The 22,087-nt window shown below is 41.0% G+C and overlaps 1 protein-coding gene across 1 annotated transcript; it reads left to right on the forward strand.

Annotated features, from left to right (window-relative positions):
- The first annotated feature begins 533 nt into the window (after positions 1-533).
- LOC109427351 (achaete-scute complex protein T3-like) lies at positions 534-2,611 on the forward strand. Its single transcript, XM_019702883.3, has 2 exons — positions 534-1,805; positions 1,903-2,611. The coding sequence occupies exon 1, from the start codon at positions 892-894 to the stop codon at positions 1,777-1,779; it is 888 nt and encodes a 295-aa protein (XP_019558428.2). The 5' UTR covers positions 534-891; the 3' UTR covers positions 1,780-1,805; positions 1,903-2,611.
- The last annotated feature ends 19,476 nt before the right edge of the window (positions 2,612-22,087 follow it).

Below are 22,087 nucleotides of genomic sequence, written 5' to 3' on the forward strand. Positions count from 1 at the left end.
GTGCTTACAGCCGCCTTGCCGTCCGTAGCCGGTAGGACCATCCAGTCGTCAGTGGCAGCACGCCGCCAATAAGAAGACGTTCGGTTCGAACCGAATTCAGCTTTTGCGTCGTCGTCGTCGTCGTCGTCGCCGGTGCGGCAGCGCGCGCGACTCCAACCCGAAGAAGCATCTGCGCAACGCCACATCCACCCGCCGCCAGCCGACCCCTCCCGATCACGATGGTTTGCTGTTTCGGTCGCGCTCCCGGACGCAACGCAACATAAACGGCTGGATGGGTTGGTCGGGTGGTGGAGCGAGGTGGACGACGACGAGGAGGGAAGGACAGCTGAGACAGTTTGAGCCATGCGACTGCTCTGGCGGCACGCGTCCCAGTCGTCGGTTCGCTTGTTCGGGTTCCGCTCGGCTCAAGTCTGCGGTGCGCCCTGGGTTGCAGGCTGAGCCGATGTTGAGCTGGATTGTGAGAGAGAGCGCCTGACTTCTGGTGAGAGAGTATGCTGCCGAACCAAGGTGGAATACCGTGCTGATGGGGTGAGGTGCGGGTGGATGATGGGACGGGGGTGATCCTGCTGCACATGTGCGCGCGGAAGGACCTGCGCGAATGAGAGAATTGGAGGAGCAGGCAAGTTAGCAGCAGCAGCAGTGAGAGAGTGTTGGTGGAGGTCCCTTCGGAGCAGGTACCTTCGGGAGTGCGTGCTTACAAAACGCAAGGGCTTAGGACGAAAAGGTACCATTTCGGGAGCAGCTTTCGTTTCGAAAACATCTGGGAAAAAACTAGTGGTAGGAGCAAGTTGCGTGTCCGGGTGCAAGTGTTTGGAAGTTGTGGGCTAAGAGAAGATAGAAGAGTGTGATCAGAGGACTTTTCGTACACAACAGTGTTAAGTGAATTATCAGATGGCTGCGGTAATGAGAAGCATGGCCTTGGGTCAGAACATACATAATATTCTGCCGAACAACTGCATTCTGGTGCAGCAGCACAAACCGATCAATCACCATGGGAAGCGACCGATCGCACCAGCCCCTATGATGGTGACGAGTCTGCCGCAAGGAGTTGGATTAAAGTGCAAATCAGGAGTTCCTACGGCGAAGAAATATGCGTACTGCGGGTTGCCGTATGCACCGACTCCTCAGCAAGCAGCTTCCGTACAGCGGAGGAATGCTCGTGAGCGCAACCGTGTGAAACAAGTGAACAATGGATTCGCAAACCTGCGCCAGCACATTCCACCAGCAGTAGTGACAGCCTTGTCCAACGGAGGTCGTGGAGCTAGCAAGAAACTCAGCAAAGTAGACACGCTACGCATGGCCGTGGAGTACATTCGTAGTCTACAGAAGATGTTGGATGAGAACAGCGAAAACCATCAGAAGTCCAGCCTGAGCCAGATGTCTTCATCGAGTTCCTATTACGGAACCATGTCCGAGTCTTCGACTGCCTCTTCGCCAGCTCCGTCGCAAATCTCGGAGAACTCTTACTCGCAAACGGGAGGAACTGTTTTCAAACACGAACCTTACGATATCTACGTGGATCCATCTACCTCGCCTGCTCCTTCGTACACCTCGGAGCATCCTCAGCAACATCAGCAGCAACACCTCCAGACTTTGATTCCGGGAATGACCAGCCTCAGCCCCAGTGGCAACAACAACTACATCCACACCATGGCAACCCATCAACAAGTCTACAAGTCGGAAATCTACCAGGATGAGTACGAGGAGGAACTGAGTCCTCAAAATCCAGAGGACGAGGAACTTCTCGACGCAATCACCTGGTGGCAGCAACAGCAGTGATCCCTCCATCAATCAATTACTATGAGGTAAGTGTCATTTCCGGGAAAACTTTACAGCTCTCTAACCCTCAAACATCCTCAGAAATCTTATCCAGACATTTTCTTTCTTCTCCGTCAATTACAGATAAACCAAAAAAACAATGCGCCTTCGTACCCGAACGGACGTACTGCCGAGAGCTCCGCGGCTGAGCTGAATCAACGCGCCCACGAGTGACTCCACACCGCGATCACCACTATCGCGGTCCCGTTGGACCAACCTGAAAAGTTGTCATCTACGCTGGAGTCCTCAGAGCCGGCTGCATCGGTGCGCTGCTCCGTACCGTTAGGCCGCCGCCCGAGAGCCCCTCGCGCACCCCGAGAACAAACAGACTGTACTATATCTACCTAACAACTACAACAGGAAGCTTGAGTCCTCAAGTCTCCTCAGTAACTACACTACTGCCAGTGGAAAACTAAAAAACAGCCGAAATCTAGTCAAAACGGTTTCTCCTCCTACTGTTTAAGCGAGTTTAGTATGTATAATTACCGGTCGGCGAACGACGAGCTTCGGTGATGCAACGATGATTGATGATCCGTTCGTTCGTTTGTTCGTCCGACCGAATGTTCAAGTTGTTGAAATTCTTGCGCAAATCGTGCTGCATTTATCCCTAAGTTTAAGGCGACAACGCTAAACCAGTGACTGCTAGTTTTTATTACCCCATAAAGAGTAAGGACGATGATCTTTTAGATGTTAAGTTTGCAACCAATCCGTAGCAATTTAAGTATAAGGTTATGTTTATAGAATTCTGAAAAAGATGTGAAAATACATAAATCTGAAAAGAATCCAACCTTGACTTTCGAAACTGTGTCATTTACAAACAGTTGTGGAAATCCTTGTCTTCCAGGTGTGCTGCTGCTGCGGTGCTGGTGCAATTTGAATTTTATTAAACCTGTGTGGATTATGGGCTCCCGACCGAGCATTCTAAGGAAATCGCAAGGAGGTCGTCTTCTCGGTTTGCACAAGTGGTTCTTCCTCTCCGTTTTGCGATGTCCTCCCCCATCCTGCGCTGCATCCTCGTGTGCAGTGAAAAAGAAATCTTTTATTGAACAAACTGGGAAGAACTTTTACGAACTGAATGGCATCGGACGGATCGGAGGATCGGGACGAAGGAAGACGAAAGAAAAGATTTTTTTTTCGGTTTTGCGATGGGACAAAATTGTGTTCGTTCTATTCAGAATGGTTTCACTTTCCATTGAACGAAATTTGAGAAATAATGATGAATCGCTCTTGGCATTTCGTTACTTAAGAATTTATATCGTTCTTTTTTGATTCGTAATATTGAAAGTGATTTCTAATCGAACAAACACCGATATGGTTAGCAGAGATAAACAATTGAATGATTAAATTCCGCGTTCTGCTAACATTAGCTACTCCGTTTACCGAGAATCCCTTGATTTTTTTAGAGATAAAAACAACCTAATTAATCCAAGTAGCGGTAATGGTACCTTTCTCGTGCCTTCAAAAACCCATTTCAATAAAATTCAAGTGACATGTTGATGAATATCGCCCTTTCATGCGTTAGGCAGAAATCCATTTCATGGCACCATTAATCATATCGTTTATCTGGCTTTTGATGTTTGAGCCTCAAACTTTAAAGAAAAAACCGCTATCTAGAATTTGAGTCCGCCATTTTGGATTCAAGTCCGACATCTTGGATGTTCTGGTCGCCATTTTTGGAGTCCAGGCATCATCCCTATGCCAAATATACCCATATTGCGTTGCATTGTTTTAGAGTCTTAAACTTCATTGAATAACCGCCATCTTCAATTTGGAGCCGCCATCTTGGATATTCTTGTTGCCACCATTTTTGGAATCCTGACATCTTCCCCATATCAAATATACCCTTTATTCCATGGTTTTAGGGCCTCAAACTCCATTTAACAGCCGCCATCTTGAATTTGGAGCTGACATCTTGGATTTTAGACCACCATCTTGAATATTTTGGTCGCCATTTTTGGAGTCCAGACATCTTCACCATACCAGATATGCCCATATTGCATGGTTTTTGGGCCTAAAACTCCATTAAACAGCCGCCATCTTGCATTTGAAGCCGCCATCTTGGATTTTAGAAAGCCATCTTAGAAATTCTGGTCACCATTTTTGGAATTCAGGCATCTTTCCCAAACCAAATATACCCATATTGCATGATTCTACAGCCGAAAACTCTATTTACCAGCCGCCATCTTGAATATTAGTCTGCCTTCTTGAGTTTTGGTCTGCATTGTGAAGTTCCTGGTCTCCAGTGTTGATTTCCGCAAAAAAATCGTCAACCATGCTCTAAAGGTTACGAAAATCGTCGCAGTTTGATGAGTCGGATGTGATGGATGCTGGTCCGGATCACTGAAATGGCCATAACTCCGGAACGCCTCGATCGATCCGGACCATTTTCAATAGCAAACAATGCGGTAAAATTCATCACAATTCGTCGAACTGAGTTGATTGGTATATGTGGCTTGGTCCTCGGAGCCTTCTATCGTTTTATGAGTAAACATATAGCCTTTCAGTTCACTCTAGTGAACGAGAAAGGCAAAACAATCTATATTATACTAGCTTTCTCGGATTGATTCCTTCCTTCCTGATCGTCTGCTTCCCGTAGTAACTTCTACTGTTTTCCAGGAATTTGATTAGGAAAAAACAATCTTTTCCAGGGATTCCTCAAAGAGTTCTTTTTGCGGTTTCGACTAAGTTTTATACCTGAATTTCTTCCCTCCAAACAAATTTTGAAAATTTTGTATAGCCTAAACAGGGGGAGGGGTTTTGTCCAGAAATTAAACTTTAATTTCCACTAGGATTTACTTTCTATATATCTCCAAGATTTTTCTGAGAATCCAGAAAGAATTTTAGCAGCAATTTCCGGGAAAATACATAGAGGAGTTTCTGAGAGTTTTTTACAGAACTTCTGCGGACATTTTAAATTGGAAATGCTGGCGAAATTCCTGAAACAGTCTCTGGAAATTTTCTAAGGAAATTCCCGAAAAAATCATGCGAAATTTCCTGGAAGAATTCCGTACATTTCTTAAAGAATTCCAACAGGAATTCCTGGAGAAATTCTTGGAGGAATTCCTAGGAACACTTTTGGAGGAATTCCTGGGAAAATTTATGAGAGAATTTATCAAAAAAAAAAACCTATCGGTAATTCTGGAGAAATTCCTTCAGAAATTCCTGGGACATTTCAAGATTAATGACCGGAGAAATTGCTGGAGGATTGTTGTGGAAATTCCTGGAAATTTCCGACAGCATTCCTGAGGGAATTTCCATAAGGGATTCCTGGGGAAATTATTGAAAAAAAAAACATGAAAATATTTCTTAATGGAAGTTTTGGGGAATTTTCCGGAAGAATCTCTCGTGGCTTGGTGAAATATTTTCAGGGAAAATCATTGAAGAAATTCATGGGAAATATCCTGAATAAGTTCATCAGATAATTCTGAAAGAATTGCTTTTGGATTCCCTTGTTGAAAACTTGTAGCAATTTCTAGAGAAAATCCTAGACGAATTCCTGGAGAAATTCCTCAGGAAATTCTTGGAGGAATTGCTGCGAGAATACCGACAAAATTCCATACGAAATGTTTGTGGAACTTCCGAGGGAATTCTTTGAGAAATTCCATGTAAATTTCTTGAAGGAGTTCCTAAGGAAAATTGTGCAAAAATTCTGGAAAAAAAACGAAAGAATTTACAGGTACATTTTCAAAAATCCTTGCGAAATTTCTGAAGGAATCTCTCTAGAAATTTTTAAGGGAGGGACATTTTTGGGAAAATTTGTTAACTATTTTCTTAGGAAAGGATTTATATGAACACATTCTAATGTGATAATTCCTGAACGAATCTCGGAAGAACTCTTGATGGAATTTCTGGAAAAAATCCGATAGTTATTCCTGGGAAATGTTTAGAAGGAATTTCTGAGAAACTTTCTGAAAGTCTTACTGGGAAATCTCAGAAAGAATTGCTTTTGAAATTCTCAAATGGAAATCTTGAGAAAATTCCTGATGGAATTTCTGAGAAACACGTGAAGGCATTTTTGGGGATATTCCTGAAGAAATTTACGACAGAATTCTCGAAGAAATTCATGGCGGAGCTCTTGGATGAATTACTGAAAAAAATCCTAGGGGAACTATCAAAGGTACTCCTGAATAAATCTCCGTAAAAAAAAATGGTAAAATAGCTAATGGAAATCCTTTGGAAATTCATGAGGAAATACCTGAGGAAATTTCTAAAAGACTTCATGAGGATGTTTCCGGGAGAATTCCTAATGGCACTTCCCATTGGAAACTTTTGAGAAATTTCTGCAGAAATCTTTGGGAAAATCTTGGAGGAGCTACTGGGTAAATTTTTGAAAGAAATCCATAATTCCTAGAGGAATCTGTGCAAAATTTTTGAAGGTGTTTCTAGAAAAACTGCTAGGAAGTTTCTGAGAAATTTCCAGAAGGAATTTCTTATAACTTCCCGAAAGAATTCCTTTTGAAATTACTTATGGAAATCCTAAGGAAATTTCTAGGGACACCCTACAGGAATGCAATTTTAGTGTGAACATGCAGGAGTGGATGAAAAAATCTTGAAAGCACCTCATGTGGAATCTGACTGGAACTCAAAGCTTAGATATATAATCCCAGGAAAAACATCCTTCAAAATGCCAGAACGAAATCTTGAAGGAATCTCAGAAGAATTAGTTGGGGAATTCCAGAGGAATCCCACAAGGAATTTCCAGATGAATCCCGGAAGAAATTCTTGGAGGAATCTCTGAGCAAATGTCTATATGAAATCCCTGTAAGAACTCAATGAGGAATCCATAAGGGAGTTTCAAGGGGAATCTCTGAGGAGCTCCTAGAGGAATCCCTGAGGGAATCCCTATAGGGATCTTTAAAAAAAAACTCTGGAGGAATCCCATAGGGAATTCTTGGAGGAATCCCTAAGGAAGTTTCACGAGAATTTCTGAGGGAGTTCCTTTTGGGAATCCATGAGAGAGCTCTTTCTGGAATCCATTATTTAGTTCCTAGAGGTATCCCTGAGGGGGTTTCAAGAGGAATCTCTGAGTGAATTCTTTCAGGAATTCCCTCGAGCATTCCTCCAAAATGAGAATTTCTTCAGGAATTCTCTCGAGGATTTCTTTTGGAATTTCTCAGGGATTCCTCCAAGAATTCCCTAAGCGATTTGTCTTGGCTCTTGGAATTTCCTCAGCAATGCGCTTAGGAATTCCCTCAGGTATTCTACTAGGTACTTTCTCGGGGAAACGTCTAGGAACTTCCTCATGGATTCTTAAAGGAACTCCCGCAAGAATTCCTCTAGAAACTCCAACAGAGATTCCTTTGAATAATTTATTCTTTTTCTTACTGGTATTCTTTCACAATATTCTCCTAGGATTCCTCCCAAAGCTCCTCCAAGGATTCCATTAATAACTCCTCCGAGGCATCATCCAGGAATTCCTACAAGGATTCCTCCGTAAATTCGTTCAAGAATTATTCAAGAATGCCTCCAAGGATTCTTTCATGAATTCTTCCAAGGATTCCACCAGGAATTTCTCCAGCGATTCCTCTAGGAATTTCAGAATTTATGGATGAATGTTTCCACGAATTTCTCCATGGATTCTCACAGGAATATCTCCGAGTGACCATCCTGAAATTTTTCAAGGAATTTCACTTAAAACTCATCTACGAACTTCTTCTAGAATTCATTTAGAAACATCTTCATTTGTAGGAGTTCCACTTAAAGATCTTCCAGGAATTTTCCCAAGGATTTCACCAGGAATTCATCCACGAAGTTTCCATGAATCCCCGCTAGCATTCCTCCATGAACCCCCCACAGAATCCTTCCAAGTATTTCGCCACGCATTCCTTCAAACATGTCTCCAGGAATTCCTCCAAGGATTTCAACTAGAATTCCTCTATGAATGCCTCTAGGATTGCCATCAGTGAGTCCTCCAGGAATTATAAAAATTCTTTTGAAAATTCTTCCAGGAATTTTCCTGGGATTGCTCGAGGAATTCCTCGATACATTTCTTCAGAAATTCTACCGAAAATTACTCAATGAATTCCACTAAAGGAGTCCTACAAAACTTTTTCCCAAAGATTGCTTGAATTCCACCAAGAATTCCACTAAACATTTCCCAAGGATTTCTCCTCGAAATCCTTCACGGATTCCTCGACGAATTTCATCCAGAATTTCTCCACTAATTCTTTCGAGGATTCCTGCAGGAATTACTCCGAGGAATCCAACACGAATTCTTCCAAGGACTTCTCAATGAGTTCATCCAAAGATTCCTCCAGGGAATCCGTTTCAACTTCTCTAGGATTTTTTCCAATGACGCCTCCAGAAATTCCTCCACGGAATTCGACATAAATTCCTCCCTGCATTTTTTCAAGGGTTCCTACACGAATTCCTCTAAGGTTTCTTCCAGAAATTTCTCCGAGGATTGCTCCAAGCATTCTTCCTAGAATAAAATTATTCCAGGATTTCTCCACGAACTCATTCACGGATTCTTCCAAGCACCCTTCAAGAATTACTTCAGGAGTAGCTCCAATGATTCTTCAATGATTTGTTCAAGGCTTTCTCCAGGATTCCTGGATTTTCCCACGAATACCTCTAGAAATTCCTCCAAGAATCCTTCCAGGGAAAACTCTGAAGATCACTTCAGAAATCCCTCGAAAAATTCCTCCTGAAGTTTTTTCAAGGGTATTTCCAGAAATTCTCTCAAGTACTCCTCCAGGAATACTTCCAAGAGTTTCTTCAGGAATACTTCCAAGGAGTCCTTCAGGAATTCCCCCAAGGATTCCTCAACGAGTTTATCCATGAATTTTTACATAAATTTCTTCAAAGAATCTTGCAGGAATTCATTTAAAAAATCCTCCAGATATTTCTTAAGGAATTCTCCAGGAATTTCTTCACGATTTCTTCACGCATTCGTCCAAGGGTTCCTCCACAAATTTCTTCAAGGTTTCTCCCTTGGAGAAATTCCTGGAGGAATTTCGGATGCATCCAAGGAAGAATTCGTGGAGAAATCATTGGAGGAATAACTGGAGGAATGTTTGGATGAATTTGTGGAGGAAAACTTGGAATAACTCATGACGGAATGCTGAAGGGATGCGTAGAGGATTTTCTGTTTGTAGACGTCTTGAAGAAACTGTTGGACGAAATTTTGAAGGATTTTTTGAAAAATTCTTATTGGAATCCTTGCAGGACTTCCTGGAGGAATCATTGAAGATATTACTGAAGAAATACTTGGAGGAATCCCTGAATGAGTTCGTGCAAGAATCCTTCGAGGAATTCGTGAAGAAATCCTTGGATAAATTCATGGAAGAACTGTTGAAAGGTTTTGGCGGAATTCCTAGAAGAAGTATAGGGATTGTTGGAGAAGTTCCTAGAGAAATTCATAGCAGAATTAATGTTGGAATTCCTGACGGATTTTTTTTAGACATTATAGGAGGAATTTTGACAGATTATTTCGAAGAATTTCAGAAAGATTCCCTGGAGGAATTCTTGAAGCAATCATTAAAGGATTTCCTGCTGAAATCCCTAAAGGAACTTCCGAAGCGATTCTTGGACAAATTTCTGGAGGAAATCTTGGAGTAACGCTTGGAAAAATTCATGGAAGAATCTTCGGAGGAATTTCTGGAGGAATACTTGGTAAAATTCACGGCGTAATCCTTGGAAGAATACTTGGATTTTTTTTGACGAATTCCTTATGGAATTCTTCAAAGAATTATTTGAGAATTTTTTGGTAGATTTCTTGGAAGAATTCCTGGGGGAATTTCTGGATGAATATCTGGAGGAATTACTGCAGGAATCCATAGAGCAATTACTGAAGGAATTCTTGGAGTCATTTCTGATGTTTTTTTTTTTTGTTATTAAATTCTTGAAGGAACTGCGAAAGAATTCGTGATTGGATCCTTATAGGAATTTCTTTAGGAATTCCATGGAAGAATTCCTGCTGGAATCACTGGAAGAATTCACGAAGTAAACCTTGGAAGAGTTCTTGGAGAAATTCCTCGAGGAATCCTTGGAGAGTTATCTGGAAGAATTTCTAGAGAAATTCTTGGAGAAATACTGCGAAAAACTTAAAATTAGAAGACACAGAATGTTGATTAATTGGAAAGAGATGAAATTGTTAAAAAAAATCTTGTTCTGGTGGGATTCGAACCCACGACTCCGTATTCGCTAGGCCTTAACCAACTTAGCCACAGAGCAAATAAGGGTTCTGTGGAATAGAAAGCCAAAGTGACTCCGAGTGCACACCATGAACACTTCTATTTTCACAATTCTATCTCTCGCCTGGAGTAATCGTAAGTGGAGCTCTTGGTAAAATTTCAGCCATAGCTCTTGGGAAAATTTCAGGTAGAACTCCTGGATGCGGATTTCTTGAGAGCATTACTAGTGGAGCTCCTGGACGAATCCTTGGTTGAAATCCTCAGATAATTGTTGGAAATGCTATCATGTATCACGAGCTATCTTCAACATCTCCAGGAATATCTCGAATAAAGCGTATTTGATGTGGCAAGTGAACGTTGCATACTTGTTTTCGAATTTGAAGCAATCACCGTTGCAAGAAAGCATCAACGGTAGTAATATTCACATATTGAAGAGTTTTGTTAACTCTTGAATCCCGTAGCTTCAATATTGTTATTAAACCTTGTGGTCATAAAATTGTGTATTTTTGCTATTGAAAATCGAATTGAAAATTATACAAAAGCAATCAGCTACGGAAATGTCATTTGGAATACCAGTATACAACGCATGTCTGCTGTAGATCCATAGTCATGGATGTAGTTGTGGTTGAAACCAACTGCAATAAAAGACTACAGAATAGAGTGGGTCATCGTTTATATGGAAAAATGAAAAATTCAATGGTATCCCATCAGATCAAAGCTTTTTTGATCCCATTTCAGGAACCAAATAAGTGTGCAAAATTTGGGAACGATCGGATATGTCTACGTTTTGCGCATCACGTTTGAAGTTTGTATGGGGTTTTACATGGGAAAACACACTTTTTTTGCATTTTTCTCATAACAAGCTCGAATTTTTCTAAAACCGTGTAACCGTTAAAGGGAAAACATAGCCTAGGGTGCCCTGAAAAACTTTGTCGAAGACCGCGAAGTGACCTGATGCTTACGAAAAAAGTTATAGCGTTGGCATTGCTTGGTGAAACATCATGATTTTGTTGCTATTGTTATTCCTTTACATGTTAAAACATAAACACATGCTTGCGATTCGTTGGTTATAACTATTGTCACAAGCATCGGATCGCTTTGCGGTCTTCGACAAAGTTTTTCAGAACATCCTAGGCTATAATTTTACAGTATCGGTTAAACAGTTTCAGACAAACTTTTTCAACTTATGGCTAAAATGCAAAAAAGTATGTTTTCCCATACAAAATCCCATACAAATTTCAATTGCAATGCGCAAAGTGTAGACGCAACCGATCGTGCTCAAATTTTGCACAGATACTCAGGACCCGAAACGGAACCAAAAAAGCTTTGATCTGAGAAAACGGTTCCGATGACCCACACTACTACAGAATTAATCTTTTGCAATTGACAGCCAAAATCGTTAAGATCATCGAACACAACCCACATTGATCGTTCCTTTCAATTCTCTCAAATAAAGCCCATGCGCAAAACAATCCTGGTCATTGTATGCCGGTGGGCCAATTTTGGGTTTGTTTATGTTATTGTTCAATTTTCGCCTTTTGCAAGAACGACGATCGATTCTTTTCGTAGGTACCGTAAATTCTGCATGTTTTTTATGGTAGGTAACCACAAATAGAGAGATCTCCCGGAGGCGATATTCAATCGACGATGAGACCTCACGTGGGCTGGAGCTGGTCTTTTTGTGGTGTTTTGACAGATTTCGTAGGAAAATGATGATCGAACGGAATGGGCTAGCTACGGGAAGGACAATCAATCTGCAATCAGCGAATGGGACAACTGGGAACCACCCGCTGAGTGTTGGAAGATGGTCGTGTGAGCTAACCAGGGTGCGTCTCTGTGGGTAACAGAAAGGCAAACAGAATTCACCAAAAAAATCCTAAAATGATCATGATGATCCACCCTACTGCGAACGTTTTTCAGTTGATCAGATGATTCTCAAAAATAAATTTTCTGATTCACGATATGCTACATACGTTCTTCTATGATGCACACCATACGGTTGGAAACGTGAGCCTTCGCGAAGAGGATAGTCAGTGGAAACTATTCACCATACATCATCCCAAAGCAGAAATGGATTTCAAACGTAGTATCCTTCCAAACTTGAAAGTGGGACAGGATCCATTTCTCAATAGTTCACACTTGAGAGCGTTCTTAAGCCACGCACGCTTCCAATGTAGTCCCGGTTCGATACGACTCTCTAGAAGGCACCCAACAAGAAGAAAGCGAAACCACGTCGAGCCGCGCGCGCACCGCATTGCATTGAGTGGAAACACGTGTTCTCACAGATTTCTTATAACTTTGCTTCTCGTCTCTTACCGATCAAATATTTTTCTACAAGACGGTGGTGGGCTTCCACACTCACAGATCGGTAAGGCGCATTTCGACGCAAACGACTTTGTCATAAATTTCTTTCGATATCCGGAGGCGCAGTAACGCTCCGGTATGTTCCATACCGCTAGAGAAACATTTTTTTAAATTCTTACAGCGAAATGATGAGTTGAGTGTTATTGATTACGGGGCAACGCCGTTATCAGTATGTATAGTTAATATTTGCATGTCGATTTCTTCCTACTTTGGGAGGCGTCACACTCCTTATCGTGGTGGCTATCGTGCCTTCAAAGACGTCAAACTTCTTGACATTTGCGGAGTTCACACAATCGAGATGATTGAAATTGGCGTGATTTCTGGTAATGGAATGCAGGTTCAAGAAGTGCCATTTCTAGGAAGAATTTTGTACGTGTTTATAGCATACAAAGTTATCTAAGGCATACATTCCATGCATTTTTTTTGGAAAGTATATCAATTATTGGTAGATTGAGGCCCTTTCGTTATGACATGTTGAAAAAGAAACCGGTTTTAGGCAGTGACCTAGCAACGAATCAAAAAATAATTTGTTTTATGCATAAACATTAATGTTATGTGATCAAGGGTATTTAACAAAACTTACAGTTCCGGCAAACGTTTGTATGGGAGCCCCCCTTTCCATCAATGGAAGAAATGTCACACTATGCTATGAAACTTCCCCGGCCACAAAAACTTACATAGGTATACGAATTTTCACGCCAATCGGACGGACAGACAGACAGACAGACAGACAGACAGACAGACAGACAGACAGACAGACAGACAGACAGACAGACAGACAGACAGACAGACAGACAGACAGACAGACAGACAGACAGACAGACAGACAGACAGACAGACAGACAGACAGACAGACAGACAGACAGACAGACAGACAGACAGACAGACAGACAGACAGACAGACAGACAGACAGACAGACAGACAGACAGACAGACAGACAGACAGACAGACAGACAGACAGACAGACAGACAGACAGACAGACAGACAGACAGACAGACAGACAGACAGACAGACAGACAGACAGACAGACAGACAGACAGACAGACAGACAGACAGACAGACAGACAGACAGACAGACAGACAGACAGACAGACAGACAGACAGACAGACAGACAGACAGACAGACAGACAGACAGACAGACAGACAGACAGACAGACAGACAGACAGACAGACAGACAGACAGACAGACAGACAGACAGACAGACAGACAGACAGACAGACAGACAGACAGACAGACAGACAGACAGACAGACAGACAGACAGACAGACAGACAGACAGACAGACAGACAGACAGACAGACAGACAGACAGACAGACAGACAGACAGACAGACAGACAGACAGACAGACAGACAGACAGACAGACAGACAGACAGACAGACAGACAGACAGACAGACAGACAGACAGACAGACAGACAGACAGACAGACAGACAGACAGACAGACAGACAGACAGACAGACAGACAGACAGACAGACAGACAGACAGACAGACAGACAGACAGACAGACAGACAGACAGACAGACAGACAGACAGACAGACAGACAGACAGACAGACAGACAGACAGACAGACAGACAGACAGACAGACAGACAGACAGACAGACAGACAGACAGACAGACAGACAGACAGACAGACAGACAGACAGACAGACAGACAGACAGACAGACAGACAGACAGACAGACAGACAGACAGACAGACAGACAGACAGACAGACAGACAGACAGACAGACAGACAGACAGACAGACAGACAGACAGACAGACAGACAGACAGACAGACAGACAGACAGACAGACAGACAGACAGACAGACAGACAGACAGACAGACAGACAGACAGACAGACAGACAGACAGACAGACAGACAGACAGACAGACAGACAGACAGACAGACAGACAGACAGACAGACAGACAGACAGACAGACAGACAGACAGACAGACAGACAGACAGACAGACAGACAGACAGACAGACAGACAGACAGACAGACAGACAGACAGACAGACAGACAGACAGACAGACAGACAGACAGACAGACAGACAGACAGACAGACAGACAGACAGACAGACAGACAGACAGACAGACAGACAGACAGACAGACAGACAGACAGACAGACAGACAGACAGACAGACAGACAGACAGACAGACAGACAGACAGACAGACAGACAGACAGACAGACAGACAGACAGACAGACAGACAGACAGACAGACAGACAGACAGACAGACAGACAGACAGACAGACAGACAGACAGACAGACAGACAGACAGACAGACAGACAGACAGACAGACAGACAGACAGACAGACAGACAGACAGACAGACAGACAGACAGACAGACAGACAGACAGACAGACAGACAGACAGACAGACAGACAGACAGACAGACAGACAGACAGACAGACAGACAGACAGACAGACAGACAGACAGACAGACAGACAGACAGACAGACAGACAGACAGACAGACAGACAGACAGACAGACAGACAGACAGACAGACAGACAGACAGACAGACAGACAGACAGACAGACAGACAGACAGACAGACAGACAGACAGACAGACAGACAGACAGACAGACAGACAGACAGACAGACAGACAGACAGACAGACAGACAGACAGACAGACAGACAGACAGACAGACAGACAGACAGACAGACAGACAGACAGACAGACAGACAGACAGACAGACAGACAGACAGACAGACAGACAGACAGACAGACAGACAGACAGACAGACAGACAGACAGACAGACAGACAGACAGATTCTTGCATTCAATAGCGCCAGCTGGGAAGCCATCGCCACAGCACTACACAACATGAGGGTCCCTGACTATTTGTGCAAGGTTCTGACCCGAGCAGAGGGGAATATCAAATTAATAACTACGAAATTACAAAACCTGTTTTTATATCTCGTTTTGTTATTATTGTATTATCAAGGCATTACGTTTCCATAACATGTTTTGTTGGACAATCTTATTTTGTTATGACCAAGCTATTGGTATACAGCCATTAAATAATATTTCAATATTACATTTTGTTGTGGAACAAGTTTGATTACTATTGTATTATTGAGAGTGTACCAATACTTTATGCTATTGCTATCAAAACTTAAACAAGTTTTGAAATAAATCGTACATCATTCAACAACGTTATTTACAGTATTTCGCGAGTTATGCTTACGGTATCATATTTATTAAGAGGTGTGGTATATTACGTGACATAGAGGTGCTGTAATGTGTACAAAACCAAGTCCCTGCTGGTCGCCGCGAGGTTTGAAATTGACTGAGTTGTAGCTGAAAAGTTCCCAAAATATCAGCCACTGCCCAAGTGGCGCAGCACCCTACATATATCAAAACGTGAACATAGCGACGATATTGAAGGTGGGGTTTGTAAGGGACGTTCCAGATTCCGCATTTGACATGAGAATTTCAATGATAAAAATGTCAAACTAATTTAGTAAACTTTTTTGAACGAAGCTAATACAGACAGCTGAATCCAAAATTGTAGATGGTTTTGAACGGGATTTTTCAGAAATATTTTATATTTTCACATGTTTTCCCTGTCGTTCCAGAGGATGAAGTCGGATCTACCTATTTGTGGTAAAAGATTACATGAATAGTTTAAAATACGCCTATGAGGGAAGAGAGAAACTTTAGTTCGCAATGATTGTTCCGTTATTCTCACATGCTGGTCTAAATATGTATAGCATTCTTAGCCAACACGAAGTCATATATGATGTAGAAAAGGATGATAATGTGGAGGCCATATGCGTACATGCTTTCATTTAACCACGGGTAAAGTGTACGCATATCGCCTTCACTTTAGCATCCTATTCAACAGCATGTGCAATTGTTTGATATCATAACTAATTTTGCTTTCGGGATGTTATCAATAACTCTTTAATATCAAAATTTGTTATTGAAATATTTCCCAAATTCACTGTTATTAAGTTGTTATTGACACTAACAAAACATGTTATTATATTGATTTTCCAGGAACAAATTTTTGTTATGTGACTTGTTATTTTGCCGCTTATGACAGACAAGTTTATAACTTAATATGTTATGTTAATAACATAAAAATAACTAATTCCATTATGCAGTTATTTTGCCAAAATAACGCATTTTGTTATGCTCTTATTATTCTCTTCTGCTCGGGGAAAAGCTACTTCCAGAATCGAGTCTTGGTCTATGAGACAAACCAGGGTCAGAGATCGGTTACAGTCACGGCGGGTGTGCCACAGGGCTCCATACTCGGCCCAACGTTGTGGAATACAACGTGACAGACAGACAGGGTGCTTCAGCGGTATTTCAAGGAGCCTTCAGGATCGTCTTAGGGTTTTTTTTTGGCAAGTTGGGTGTTGTTCTGGGATCTAAGGGAGTTTTCAGTAGAGTTACAAGAGGAGTGTGGAGCGGAGAGGGGCAATTCAGCGGTGTTTCAAAAGGCTAATGAAAGGTTTTCCCAAAAAAATTTGAATGTTTCAATGGGTTTGAGATTGCCTCAGAAATATTCTTCAGAGGGCCAATTCAGGGGTTTTCCGAGTAGGTGGAAAAATCTGATGAATAGCATATTCAGTTATGATTGATTGAATTACTGAAGAGCAAAAACTGATATTGGTTTGATTGATATAAGAGATAAAAGAACAGAAATAATAGCAAAATCTAATATGGTGAACTACTCAATAATAGCTTGTTAAGATATTACAAGATCAAAATAATAGCAGACAAGATTTGTCACTTTTTTCTAGAAAAAAAAAACAAAAAAATGTCAGCACACAGCATCGAACCTACAACCTTAGGATTCACAGGCGGCGCTGCTTACCACTCAACTGTGGCTCGCTGTTGAAAATAACATGGGAATAAGAGCATGCGGTTCTTCGTTTCCACAGCTCAGAAAGGGGCAAATGGCATTTCACTAACATTGAGCCATCTGTATGGGTGTATGTGTTCCATTTCGTGCAGAAGAGCTAAACTTGTTCTTATGTAGACATTTTCAGCTATTTCGACAAGAACAAAAACTGATATCATATCACTTTGAGTTATTCGTGCGATGTTCATTAGATTTTTGAATAACTCTTCAAAATCACATGACAGCAAAAAGTGTTCGATTTGAGATATGATTTAGATATTCTCGACTACCCGGGTTCACGGGTACTAAGGAATTTTTCAGGTCTCAGAGGGCTTCACGGGATCTGTGAAATAAATCGATATCACCTTGAACCACCATGCGCGTAACTAAAACGACATTTTCGAGGAATCACAACTCTATTGATATTGGTTAAAATATCAAATCTTTTTAAATCAGGTACCAGAGGCGGAGTATTGTGTTATAAACACTGGAACTCCTATTTATGCCTATGCAACTATGCGCTATCAAGTGGTGAATTCAACGCCTGTTTGAGGATCCCCAAGGTCTCCAAGTAAAGTTAATCAGGTTTACAAGCCTTATCAGTCTGAAACCTTTCTGAAACGTCTTAAATGCCTTGAAACGCTTTTGGAACACACCCTGAAAGCCCTATGGAACTGACCTGAGAACCCGTGTTGATTCCTCAAACCTCTTTGAAACCTTCTGAAATGCCCTGAAATACCTTCAAACATAGAACACATGGAACTGTTCTGAGAGCCTGTGTTATCCCCTTAAGGTATTTAGGAAACTTCTGGAAAGCATTGAAATGCATTTACAGCTTCCTTTTAAACCTACTGGAACTAATTGAAATGCCTTGAAACGCCTGTTAAATCTTGAAAACCCCGTTAAGCTTATCTGAAAGCCTGTAAACCCCCCTAAAACCCTCTGAAACCTACTGAAACGCTCTGAAATGCTTTGAAACTCCCTTGAAGGTCTCCTGAAACTCCGCATGGCCCCATTTTCAATCTCCTATAGGCAGTAGCTTCTTACTTACCTCTAGTCCTGAGCAGTGCTGTTCTTTGCGATTTTTTTGCATGGGAGTCCTGGAAACTAGTCAGCAAAAACGAGTAACCCAAGAAAACCTAATTTTTTCATTGATTGTTTCATCACTATTATACCAATATCACAGCCGATGCAGGACATAGCTCAAAACTGACTTCGGCTGAAATAATCTATACAAAATTTACTATAAAATAATGTAATAGTCAATATAGGAAAAAAAAAATCAAAATCCTCATCAATTGGGCATTTTTGAAAATTTCGGTGAACAAATCGTAATTCATTTCTTTGGCATAAGTTGAAATCAACTTGTATGACATAAATTTTCTTCAAACTTTGTTTGCGAGACCAAGAAATATTATTTACTGAGTTTTATGACTTTTATTTCAAATGTTTTTCAACTCACATGATTATTTCTTTTTGATAAAAGAACCTGAAATCGTAATTTTTTCATATAGTCGATACGTGCAACTTCTAAATATTTTTTGATCGAGATTTCATATATGGAACTATTAATTTTAGGATCCTAACCTATCATTGTACGGGTGAGCAAGTTAACTTTTTGACCCTTTTTCTATTTTGGGACGTCCCGTCAATGTTCGTATCGGTCTGGTTTTCTTGTTTGGGTATTTTTACTAAGACGCCTTACATCCAGTCGGGCAGAGGACTTTCAAAGGAGTTTGAGGGGGCATGAGTGGGCTTCAAGATCATGGTTCAAGTTGGTTCCAGGCTAGGCTTGTCAAGGGCACTCCATGGGTCTCAAAAATATTTCAGAGAGCCTCAGAGGACTTCATAGGGGGTCAGCGTGTTTCAAATGCGTTAAGAGGGCCATTTTAAGGAGTGTTAGGAAGCCTTTGCGGCATTTCGAGAGGGGTCTCAAGGGCGATTCAGAGTGGCTCAGGAAGCCGTAGTGTTTCGGAGGGCTTCAGAAAGGTTTTTAGAGGAGCTTTAGGGTGTTTTAATGTTTTAAAGAGGTCTCAGAAGGATTTTATTAATCCCTGAAGAAATGTCAAAATAAATCCCTCGGCATACCCAAAGAAAAATTTCTGGAGTAGGGTGCCTGTACCAATTATGGCACTACCTAAGGAAAACTATTTGTACAAAAATAACGAGAAGACCAACGAATGTCAACAATATGTTAAAAGATAGCTTAGTTTCCATGCTTTACAGGAAAAATATAGAAACGGAGCCAAAACTTCTTTTAGGACTTATTATAGCGTGTGCCAATGATAAGAACCCTGTACCAGTTATGGCTACATTTTTTAACTTCGGTTCCTTTTCGCACTATTTGCATGCATTCCTTATGGGATTAGCCATAACTGGTACACTATGGCGATATTAGGTGCAAGGAAGCCGAAATTTTAAGGAAAATGATTTATTTCTACCGTAATTTGAGCAAAATGTGGAGTTTAATGAGGGCAACTATCTTTTGTGAACGTCATCTGTTGTTCACAATTTTGTTGTTGTAAATTTACATCGTTAAATGGTGAAAATCCACTATGGCGAATAATTGGTACTATAGCCATAATTGGTACACTTACCCTATCTGGAGTTAATATAATAAGAGCATAACCATTTGGGCAGGAGCACCTATTTTGGGCACTTGCTGCTATTACTCAGTTAATTTTGAACCGAATGACTTGATTTTTTAGACATGGTCAGATACGCACAGTATCTAAACATGTTCTAAAATTCAAGTCAATCGGTTTGAAATTGACTGAGTTATAGCAGCAAGTGCCCAAAATAGGTGCCCCTACCCAAATGGTCCCAGACCCTGTTATCGAGTACCTGAAGGAACCCCTTTTGAATCTATAGAAATATTTTGGAAGAAAACTGAGTTACTGAAGAACTCATCGTACAAAACTGAATAGGAATTCAAGTGACTGGAAAGTGTGATACTTACATGCAGTGCTGAAAAATTTATTTCGTCATACCTAAATTCAATGACCTACAGCTCATTTCAGAAGCTGAACCTGAGAATATGGTATATGAAAAACTTGTGCGGCTAGACCAGTTCTGCAAGAAAGTCACGGGAAAAACGATATTTTTCGAATATTTAAGGTAAATGTCACGGACTACCTAAGAAATAAGCCAATGATATTCACGGTGAATATCATTTGGCATTTTTCAAAGGTAGTCCGTGACATTTACCTTAAATATTCGAAAAATATCGTTTTTCCCGTGACTTTCTTGCAGAACTGGTCTAGCCGCACAAGTTTTTCATATACCATATTCTCAGGTTCATCTACTAATATGAGCTGTAGGTGATTGAAATTAGATATGACGAAATGATTTTTTCAGCACTGCTTACATGATGAAGCTCTCAGTTTCATGTGACGAAAAACTTTTGTTTGATTTTACCAAAAACTGTCACGAAAACTTCAGGAGACAAAACGATCGGGACAGGCAGAATTTGCACTTTTCAGAAATTGGTCAACTAGTTGTTACTTGCTGAAAAGTGCAAAAAATATTCTCAATTTTTGTTGGTCAAATTAGTCATAGTTGGTCAATTAGCTTTCCGTCAATGGTTTAAATTTGAGAATGATCGGGCTATTCTACATGAACTAAGAAATATACTAGGAAAAGGCGTCACTATCCAATAGCCAACTTTGAACTCAATTAACTGAATAAAATGAATGACTTATATAATGCGTATCGAAAAACTTTCAAAACTCAAGATGGTAACTTGAGTTAAATAAAATTTTCTCTAATTAACTTGAATATTAATATGATTTGTCCGGCAATAAATAAAAAAAAAAAACAAATTATCCCCCTAGTGTTGATAGTGCCTTTCTCGTTGAATATGTTCTCACGATCTTTCCGTCGACGTAAGCCAAAGTGTTCTAAATCCTGGTACTTTATAAAAAAAGCAAGCATTTTATCAAAGCTACTTTGAATTGACTCAAACATCATTGATACGGCATAGTCAGATGTTATGTTCAACGTATGAGCAGAGCTGAAATATATCAGACTTTTCAGTGGACTGCTTGAGCACTCGAGATGGTCGAAATTTTGTCTACGTGGTTTATGAACAGTCACGGTGGTATAGTGATTAAACGTTAAACAGTGGCAAAAACGCGACTTACGTTGCGAGCGTTCAATTTGCGTACTGATTAATACTTGAATCAACCATTGAAATCAAGAAGATAGGTAATGAGTATAGTGAGACGTCTGTTTGTATTTGGGTTTAATTTATCAAGATTTTGTTCTCTTACATATATTTATCGCTTGTATTGATTTTATTCACTTTCGTAAATCTGACGAAGCACCAAACGCTGGTTCTGCAACCCTACCGATAGCTTTTATGTGGTATGAGCCTATGTTTCTCAGGTTATTAAAAAAGCCGTGGTTTGATGTGTCACATGGTACATTTGGTCACTTTCGGTGGGGTACCCCGAACTGGTTCCGGAGCACTACCGGGTCTCCCAAATATAGTCTGAGACCATTTCATTGGTATTGTTATTAGATTACCTAAACAACACGATTTGATGTATCGCCTTCATGGGTATGGATAACTTTTGCATTTTATCACTTCCAGTGGGACACCCAGGACCAGTTCCGGGATTATACCGATTGTTCCTGATATGGTCCTAGACTAGCTCCATGCAAAGTTGATTGATTGATTTGACTTTATTAAAGAGACTTTCAGCCCTTGGCTGATTCGTCTCTCTCCATGCAAAGTGTTAATTTGCATTTGATTCACTTTCATATTTGGCCATTTCCGGCGGGACACCCGGAACCGATTCCGGATCACTATCGATTCAGATATGATTTGAGAATACTTTTCTGCTTACTGTTCATAAGGTTATCGGAAAAGCCGCCCCGAGCAGAAGGGAATAGCAACAGCATAATAAAATG

Source organism: Aedes albopictus, chromosome 1 (assembly GCF_035046485.1).
Source record: "Aedes albopictus strain Foshan chromosome 1, AalbF5, whole genome shotgun sequence".
Classification (NCBI taxonomy): Eukaryota; Metazoa; Arthropoda; class Insecta; order Diptera; family Culicidae; genus Aedes; species Aedes albopictus.